General features: G+C 46.6%; 1 protein-coding gene across 1 annotated transcript in view; it reads left to right on the top strand.

The window, feature by feature from the left end:
• Positions 1-8,773, top strand: part of LOC125708454 (phosphodiesterase 4D interacting protein) — a 61,068-nt gene extending 52,295 nt beyond the window's left edge. The window contains 16 exon segments of the mRNA XM_048975981.1: positions 316-459; positions 700-740; positions 742-898; positions 1,509-1,778; positions 1,872-2,003; positions 2,087-2,194; positions 2,432-2,621; positions 3,070-3,194; positions 3,315-3,554; positions 3,899-4,009; positions 4,145-4,350; positions 4,444-4,587; positions 4,812-4,950; positions 5,302-5,348; positions 5,830-5,884; positions 6,811-8,773. Of these exon segments, the coding sequence (XP_048831938.1) occupies positions 316-459; positions 700-740; positions 742-898; positions 1,509-1,778; positions 1,872-2,003; positions 2,087-2,194; positions 2,432-2,621; positions 3,070-3,194; positions 3,315-3,554; positions 3,899-4,009; positions 4,145-4,350; positions 4,444-4,587; positions 4,812-4,950; positions 5,302-5,348; positions 5,830-5,884; positions 6,811-6,941 (2,240 nt within the window). The 3' untranslated portion in view covers positions 6,942-8,773.
• The last annotated feature ends 990 nt before the right edge of the window (positions 8,774-9,763 follow it).

The following is a 9,763-nucleotide window of genomic DNA, read 5'->3' on the forward strand; positions in this document are numbered from 1 at the left end:
ATCTCATTAATATTTTCATTCCAATCAGTGCAGTTACTCCCCTTACCGGTTCTTACCCACCATTTCCGCACCAAACCTCATTTTTGTTGCATTCCACCTACTCCTCCTCATCTACACAACTGACTCTTCTGGTCAAGCCCTGAATTACCTGCCTAAGGTGTGCAGGTGGTGGATTTCAACAAAAATGTGGACCGACTGGTAGGGGTGGGGGCTGGTTCACTTTTCCCTGATCTGTAGACCAGAGTAGGCCTGAAGGACTTCATTCCATCCGCACCGAAGCATCGCACATCTTCATCCGGCGATATTTTCTTTCAGATGCTTTCTGTGCAGGTAGCAGTTCACCTCACCCCTCACCTGTCCCATGCTCCACAACAGCATCACGCAGAGCTCAGTCACCCTCCAGCTGTCCTAGCATATTGTGCACGGTGTCCAGTCCCGTGGACAGTCTGTCTCAACAAGGTATGACTAAACGTAGCCCCACAGTGACGAATGGATGAATCCATAGCATGGGGGGACATACAGGTATATTGGGTCAGGCTTTCAAAATGCAAACGTGGTGCAGATTTCTCATATATGTCATATCCACCAAACATTCGCGTTAGCATTTGCTGCTGTGGTGCAAACTTTGGGTCTGGGTGCTGAAGTTGCTGTCACATCTTCATTTCTTGACCCCTACCCCTACCCCCCCCCCCCCCCCAGGCCTCTTTCCTGGTTTTATGCCCAGTTCCCATCCTGTCCCTCAATCTCAGCACTACCCACCCCCCCCCGGGTCAGAGGGAGCCTCTGCTCCTCGACCCCCCATCTCAGCTACCGGGGCCCGGTTGCCCTGGTGTTGGGTCCATCTCCTTGGCAGAGGTGCATCAGGAGCTGCAGGTGCTGCAGATGCAGCTGGCAGACCGTGAGCGCGCCTCCCTGCGTTGTCGTGTGCGTGTGCGTGTGCGTGTGCGAGGAAAGCCTGCATCATACTGGCTTACAGATCATCATGGTCGTAGGTTACTGAGCAACACGACACCTTTCCGGCTACCCACACAACGGACTATTTAACTCTCTGTAAAGCAGATCTGCACCATTCTCTGTCATATTGGCAATCAATTACACATTATTGCAAATTCAGTAGTAGTAAATATTGAGAGATGTCAAAGCCTTTATGATGTGGCGGCAAAATGATACATTTCAAAATTCACCAATATCAGAATAATCGGACCTGATTGGATGTAGATTAAACTGGTTTCCCAATGGCTGCGTACAGGACTCAGAGGCCTTGCAGCCGATTGGAGCAAAATAACTGTACAGTGTGGATCCCTACCCCCCCACCCCTCCCCAGCTTGGCACACACTTGTGCATGCTTTTCCCCAAGCATCTTCCAACCTTTCATTCTCTGCGCCTCTCTCTCTTGGTCCTAATCATGGGGTTTGTGCTGAAATTCAGTTATGACATGATTTGCTGGATGGTTACTCACATCAGCAGGTTTGTCACCGTTTCACGCTCTTTGTTTTCACCTCACGCAGGCTTTACGGTTCCACATGTGAAGCCGGTGCCCAGCTACTCCCTGGTTGACCAGCCTCAGCGGAATCCCTCCAGCTACCTTCCCCATCACGCTTTTCACCAGCCTTCGCTCAGCAGCAATGACACTGGCATCCGTCTGAAGGCGGAGCCAGGTTTGATGGACCGTGGGGCATTGTGGGAGATGGGCCGCATCGGCCAGCCAATCAGAGCCTCTGCTTACGCCGACATTTTGTCGGGCTCGTCGGGGTATCAGTCTGGCACCAGCCACACAGGTAAATATCACCACTTCAGCCTTTCATCTGTCTTGAATCTGTCTGGGGTATATAAGAGTTCACCATGGTCCATAGCTCCTCTCGGCGCTGTAGGCACTGACCTCATGGAGGAGCACCTGAGGGAGATCCGCAGCCTGCGGCAGCGTCTGGAGGACTCCATCCGGACGAACGACCGCCTGAGGCATCAGTTGGAGGAGAGGCTGGCCTCTCTGGGTCGAGATGGTGGTAAGAAGCGATGGGTTGCCCCGCATGGCACAGCATTCCCTCCCAGCCGTGCCTCTTTCACTCACAACATTGTTCTGTTGCAGGAGCACCAACGAACATCTACATCCAGGGCCTGGACTCCCTCGGCACACTGTCCAAGGAGAACCAGGCCTTGATGGAAGAGAACCTTCACCTCAAACAGACCAACAGAGGTGCCAGTCAGTTAGAACTGCTTCCTGCAACAAAACGGCAATTTTGTAAATATGGGAAAGATGTCGGAATAACGTGGAACTTGCATTGACTTATTGTCTTAGTCCTGTTTGGTGTATGATCTTTTTTGTGGCATAGTAATGCACCTGAATTCTCTAGTCGCAAGAAAAGGCACGTTGCTGAAAGCCTAAATTGTGTTTGTGTGTCTGTGTGTGTCTGTGCCCCCGCCCCCACCCCAGACACTTTTAAGGAGGCGGAGCTGCTCCGGGAAGCCGTCCTGACTGGACGGGCACGGCTCAAGCAGGTGGAGCTGGAGGTGGACCGGCAGCAGGAGGAGAACGGCCGTCTGCAGGCCCTCAGCTGCAAGCAGGCCCAGGAGGTCCAGCGGCTACGTCAGGAATGGCAGGCCGGCGAGGAGTCTATCAGCAGGTCCAAACTTCTTAGATCAGCCTATGACTGTGACATAGCTCCTGTAGTTGTACAAAACAATTTGTAACTTTGCAGTACAAATATTTTCTAGAGTCTGTGACCTCTCGGTGTTAGAATTGAAGTCAGATTTATAATTGACCTGGTCACATATCCATTCATCTTTCATTTTGCTCATGTTGTGGCAGAAAAGATAAAAGGTGTTCAAGTGGAACAACCGGAAACATCTAAAAATGTTGTCTGTTGCCGAGCACTATTTGCTTTAGAGTCATGTTGTTTCATTTTGTGTTAACTTGTTGAAAATTTGCATTTGTGGGAGTTCCTGGACTATAATAACCCAACATAACCACAAAAGCTAAAGCTAATGATAATCAACAGTTTAGCATTTTGCTAGGCGAGCTGGCAGGGAGCTTGTGAGTCATTTACTAATGTGTATGCGCTGCGTTCTCAGGCTACAGCACAAAGTCAGCCTGCTGCAGCAACAGCTGGCCGACAGCCAGCAGCTCATGCGATCCCTGCAATATGAGCTGCAGTTATACGAGGGGATGTGCATGACTACCAAGGGCTTCCCTGCTGGTGAGTGCAAGGACTGCACTGGGGGGAGATTGCTCTCCCTGCAAAGTCTTCAACATCAAATCCATGAACCATGAATGGGAATTAGGCGAATCCTGCAATATACATTCATGTATTCTCCAGCAGGCTCCGCCTCTGAGGGCCAGAGCTTCAGGGAGACGTCCCCTGTGGAGCTGGGAGGGCTCCTGGCAGAGCTGCGCAGTCTGCGCATGCGTCTAGAGCGCAGCCTGCAGGAAAACAGCTCCCTGAGGATGCAGCTGGAGGAGCAGACCAACACAACAACAGCCCCCGGTGATCTACGGCTGCCCACTATCACTGCCAGCGGCCAATCAGACAACACCTGCAGGAGACAGCTGTTCCGTGGTAAGATGCCACCGGACAGGCATGTGGGTGGTGGGGGGGAGGGGTTAGAACGATTTCAAGGCCCCCTGAGTGACAGGGGCCGTTTGGGGGGGGGGGGGGGGGGGGGGGGTAATATGATATGCTTTCATAGGGCCCAAAATCTCTGACAGCACCCCTGCCACCAGGACTTATACGTGATTTTATACCATTTTCCAGTTATCCTGGACATAGTCATTGAGGACCAATATGGATTTTAAAGTCAGAATCTTCATTTCATCTTGAGGGGATCTTCATCCTGTACTCATCAACAAAGTTGCTTTGTGTTTATGCAAAAAAGTAGCAAAATTAAACATCTGTCTCCACAGATCCTGCACCATCTCCACCTGTGCGAGACCCCGGGTTGTTAACCTCTGGTTCCACATACTCCTTGTCATCTAAATCCCCAGACCCGGAAGATTTGGATAGCTTGTCTAATGGTATGGGCTATTACACAGTTACAAGAGTTTTGCACTTTACAAATTGTGTTACTTAGCATTAGATCCTCAGATGTCTCCAGATTTCTGTGCCATGTTCATGGTCTTCCTTACACTATACAATTGTCTCTTCCACAGATATGTTGAGGCCAAACTCAGAGCTGGAAGGAGAAGCTCCGGATGGCTCATTTGCCAACAAGAATGGGCGGCACACCATAGGACACGTGGACGACTTCAATGCCCTCCAGCAGCAGATCCTGGAGGGTAAGATGCTGGTGCACAAGATCGAGGCCATGCTGCAGTCATCCCTCACATCCAGCCTTCTGGAGGTCACTTCTGGAAAGGTAAGGGTGAGCCTCTTCAGTCTGTGTCCACCAGGAAGCTGCTATTCCCAGGTTCTCTCACCTAACTCCATATCTGTGTCTGACGGTGTCCAGGCCTTGGACCAGGGCGTTGTGAAGACCCTCCTGACCAGTGCCAAAACGTTGGATCAGATCCTAGAGGAAGCCACGTCTCTCCTGAAAATGTTCTGGAGGGCTGCGCTCCCAAGGCATGAAAACGCCTTCCAGCACATCAGAAAGGTCAGCTCTCTTACTGTACTTCAGTTCTGCAGACAACTGCTCATGATTAGTTAGGATTCAGAACCTGGAGGTGGCACCACCCATCTTGAATGCCTTCATAGCATTATGTCTTAGCAAAATCTTTTATTTTAACAGCCATTTCTGTGAACATTCAAGTTGCCACAGGAAAGAGTGACTCGGGAGTGAATAAATGCAGTAATTAAGAATTCAGTTGTGACTCCCAGGAGCAGTCAATGAAGGAGGAGATCCATAGGCTGAGGGTGAGGATCACCGAGCAGGAGGGGATGCTGCAGGACACTATCGAGAGGCTGAGGAGCACCAACCGCACTAAGGAGAACATGGAGCACTTCATCGTCAACCAGCGTGAGGACCTCTCTTTGGATTCACCTCCACACAGTGATGATACCTTTGAGTCCCACCCATGCTACACTAGCTATGTGGCCTTCTTGTGCTTATATAGTCCTAAAGTGTGATTTTTCCAATTTATTTGTGCAATGAATCAAGACAGGAGACTACAGATAGAAGTCTTAGTAGCAAATCCAGCGGGTAGCTCAGTGGTTATGGGCCCAGTGTCAGTGCTGCTGCTGAAATGTCCTAGTTAGATCCCTGCAGGAGGCCCCAGATGGTCAAAATTTGTAAGAAAAGAAGTTACCATCACTTTGTACTTGTGCTCATTGGTGTTCATTTGCCCCTCATGTTTTTTTTGCCTCACAGTATCAAGAACACGTGACGTCTTGAAAAAGGCACGGACGAATCTTGAGGTGAGCTTTCTCCATTGTCTTTTTGATGCCTCGTGACTTTTCGAGTAACACTTTTGCAAAGACCTTGAAAAAAAAAAAAACATCAGTAACTGACATAAAATTGACTCCAGTTTATCTCGTTTCTGGGCCCTTCATACAGAATCGATAGACCAGTAGCAATTTGGTTTAATCTATTGGCGCAAAGCAACATACAAATTAAAAATAGTGCTGCACGTGTATTAAAATTATTAATGGAATATATATGGTGGTTCCTGAGTAAGTATCGAAAAAGCAACTCAAAACCCAATATTCTAGACATTCTAGCCAGAAACATGCTTGCAGAAATGCTGCAGAATGGAGTTGGTGTGGAGAAAGGGAGCCGTAGTCCGGCTTAATTGGGTCACATGTCATGTCAGGAGTCACTTTCTGTTTCCTGTTCTCTCTGTCTCCTGCCTCAATACTGTCCCTGCCCAACTCCCTCCCAATCCTTGACTTTGTCCAGAAGAACGAGTACAAGATATCTACCCTAAGCTCCTCCTCTTCCTCCCCCCACCCTGGTAAAGTACTGCTTCTGTGGCTTGCTCTGCCTGTGCCTGCTCAGTGAATCATCACCTCGCACATCTTCCCACGCTCCAGCGGAGGCATTCCGGCTCGTCTGAGAGATGCCGTCTTCATCCCCTCAGACCTAGTCAGAGGCAGACCTCAGAGAGGAATATGAGGAGGTTTAAGGGATCGCAGACAGATCTGTGAACCGTAGTCTCTTCCATAGATTTGACATCTGGTCATAGTGACAAATATCTTCAGAGGTTATTAGGTTTCAGGAACAATCGAAGCATTACCATCCATCCATCCATTTTCCAAACCGCTTATCCTATTGGATCGCGGGGGGTCCGGAGCCTATCCCGGAATCAATGGGCACGAGGCAGGGAACAACCCAGGATGGGGGGCCAGCCCATCGCAGGGCACACTCACACACCATTCACTCACACATGCACACCTACGGGCAATTCAGCAACTCCAATTAGCCTCAGCATGTTTTTGGACTGTGGGGGGAAACCGGAGTACCCGGAGGAAACCCCACGACGACATGGGGAGAACATGCAAACTCCGCACACATGTGACCCAGACGGAGACTCGAACCCGGGTCCCAGAGGTGTGAGGCGACAGTGCTAACCACTGCACCACCATGCCGCCCCCTCGAAGCATTACTTCAGCATATAATCACTGCACTTATGTTAATTGAGAGCAATTAACAGCATATTTCCTTCTCACTTACATAATTTAACAGGGTATTTTTTCTATGGTGAAACTAAAAAAAACCATCCTAATATTTCCAGGTTTGCATGTTTCACTTGTGAAAACCTGAGAAGATCTGCTCAGAGCTACTTCAGATGTTCTGAGGCTGGAGTCGCCCTCCATGTTGAAGCACATCCACCTGCACGCCAAGCTCAGTTTGTTGTTGTCCAATTCTGTGTCTCTACAGGTAAAACCCCAAGTAGGTCCTGGTCGTCCCTGCCTGACTGTGGTTTCATGAAAACCTGCTCCCAGAAGCCAGCAGGGGGCGTTGCCAAGATAAATGACAGACCACACCAGCTCCAGACAGTCATGTTCTGAGGCAGCATCGACACGACCATCTTCTGCTGCTTCCAAATGTTGTTTCTTTACGTTCTGAAAGAACACCTGTTGGATTCTGTGGGGACTTTGGTCCAATCCAGTCATGACGTGAAGTCCATGAGTTTGTGTTTCGTCATCCTACCAAGCCTGTTTGTGTCATCTGCCATCGCTGTTCTCCAGGCACCCAGTGCGCATACAGCCTGAAAGGAGAAGCCGTACTTGAAACGTCGACCAATCGATACAAGTTTTCTTCTGTTCACCCAATTATGCTGCCATAGAAAATCTATTTATAGTAACTTATTGCTAAAGGATCTCCTCTTAGATTTTATTCTTTCTGAAATAATAAGAAGTAGATGTAGAATTTAGGTGGTAGACTGTCGATAAGCTACTAAGTATTTTTGGTTTCCTTTAGCCAACGTAAATTAAATCGTTACCAAGCAATTTGATCTGCTTGGATCGGAACGAAGAAAATGCTATTTAGTGCTATGACTGCTCGCTTAGACAAGCATGTGCAATACAAACTGTCCGTTGAATGTTGCAGCCTGCTTTGCCTTACATTGAAACATATTTACTCTAAGGCTATGGACCGTCAGTGCAATACTAGTGAAACACTGCTGACAGACCAGGTGTGTAATTAAAGCATTGTGGCCAGGAGGTGCAATGAAAGCTAAGCTTGTTCCACAGGGATCAGCGGTTACTGCCAAAGTTTGCGAATTTCTACCACGAAGCCCAAGTGAACTGAGTCACCACTCGCTCTGTCTGAAAAATCCTGCCTTTGATACCGTGTTTTTGGAAATTGGCTTAATAAAGACAGAAAATAATGTACCCATTTTTTGGTCCAGTGTACTTTTATGACTAGAACTGTTTTTTTTTTTTTTTTTTTGCTAATTATTTATCTGTCTTTGTAAATGGACCAAACATGGGTAAATCATATCGAAGGCTTCTTATAACTCATGATTTATATATTTTGTGTTTCCGTATATATTTTTTTCCAAAAAAGGTTGTAAAGGTTTAGTTACAAACCTTGGCAGTATACTGACAGACGCCCGCATTGGCTGGCTGCATGTGTGCCTGCTGTGTGTCGTGCATTTTAACTGCCTCCTGTCTGATTTCTGTTGCATTAGTCCTTTTGCTTTCTGAGGCCTTTTCTGTTCCGCATGTAGTGCTCCGGTGTGTCTGCGATTCCTACATCGGACAGCATAAGTGCATGTATTTCAGCGTTCTTTGCTCCATGTTTCCTGCTTTGCTTGTCTCTAAGGTGTGTTTGTTAAATGCTAGGTGAAGGATGGAATTTATGCGGAAATGCTGTAACATATTAATGTCTGTCCCGCCTCTTCTGGGTGTGAAATGGAGTAAACTTGAGTATAGAATACGACAAACCGTGCAACTTTTTCATGTTAACTTTACCCTTATTGAACAGCTATATTGTAGCGGACATGAATAAGAAACTATTTGACCGTATCCTCTTCCAACAACCAAATGATTGAACTATAATGTTTTGTGTTTCCTTTACAGTGTATTTGAACAGTCAGTACAAGACTGTTTTATATTAATTTGGGCTTTTGTTTAGGAAGCAATAAAGTGGGGAAAGGCTAAATGAAAACATCACATTTATAATTGTATGTGCTGAATGACCCAAGTACATGTCACATTGTGTATAATCAAAAGTTTGGGGAGAAATACCGGTGTTTGGTGGTAGTTGTAATGTAACATATGTACATAGTGGTTGGAGTGAGGTTCAATTTGCCAGCAGAAGCCACATTGGCTGGTTAACCCGACAATGTGTGTGTTGCATAACAAATAAATCCATGGAACCCTTCTCTTATGAGAAATGTCTGTGTTTTCTTTACTGGTGCATGTCTAAACATAATTAATACAGTGGGAAGTGAGCGACCGCTACTGTATGTGACCCAGTTGGGACATGTGAACAGGAGCAGACTGACAGCAATGATTTAAAATTTTTGTTACATTATTGCTGACCTTTTATAGAATTTGGTGACCAGTGTCAGTCTCCTATATTCCTCATGGCTTTTAATGTCGTGTTTGTGACCGATGCACCATGAAATCCCATTTCTGATGGAGGGAGTAAATTTAATTGCCATAGATTTTCTTCCAAGGTTTTACTCTTTAAAAATCCTTACCCTGTGGTGGGGGGAGACTGGGGTGTCACTCTTTTTAAATATATGTTGGGATCAATACAGAATTTTTATATAAATTTATACCAAATGAAAAGTCTGAAGCATATGCATTACATTACATTTTCTAATTTTTCTTCAGGACAGAGTTATACACTCTTAAATGGCTAGTGTGCACCTACATTTCCCCAGTCTGTGGGTAAATTGTCACATTGGATACTGCAAGAAATAAAAACGTAACCAATTCAAGTTCACTGTTTTTTACTTCAAAAAGGGCTTAACCAATACCTGCATGTAGCATATAAATTATTCAGTCAACCAATAACGTGCCTGCATTGATTGTAAAAAAACATGTCATTAAACTTGTAGTTAACTTGGTAGTCAGGGTAATCTGACCAATTAGTGAGCTTCCTCCACCAGATCACATCTCTTAAACCCCTCCCCCATCCCTCATCATTCCCATCTTTTACCGATAACTCTACACATCATCAAAAAGTTGTCACGTTGTGACATTTACATCTCACATCTCAGCAGGAGTAAACAAGGTCAGCTATCTTTAACTGTTTACCGTTGCTAGACAACTGAATTGTGTTGTTGTCCCATCCACATATGCTGCATTAGCCTGCAACTGTCAAAATTTGGGTAGCTATGTGACCGATGTGCTAGCACAGACATACAGTGAAGCTA

The sequence above is a fragment of the Brienomyrus brachyistius genome, chromosome 15 (genome assembly GCF_023856365.1).
Source record: "Brienomyrus brachyistius isolate T26 chromosome 15, BBRACH_0.4, whole genome shotgun sequence".
Lineage (NCBI taxonomy): Eukaryota > Metazoa > Chordata > Actinopteri > Osteoglossiformes > Mormyridae > Brienomyrus > Brienomyrus brachyistius.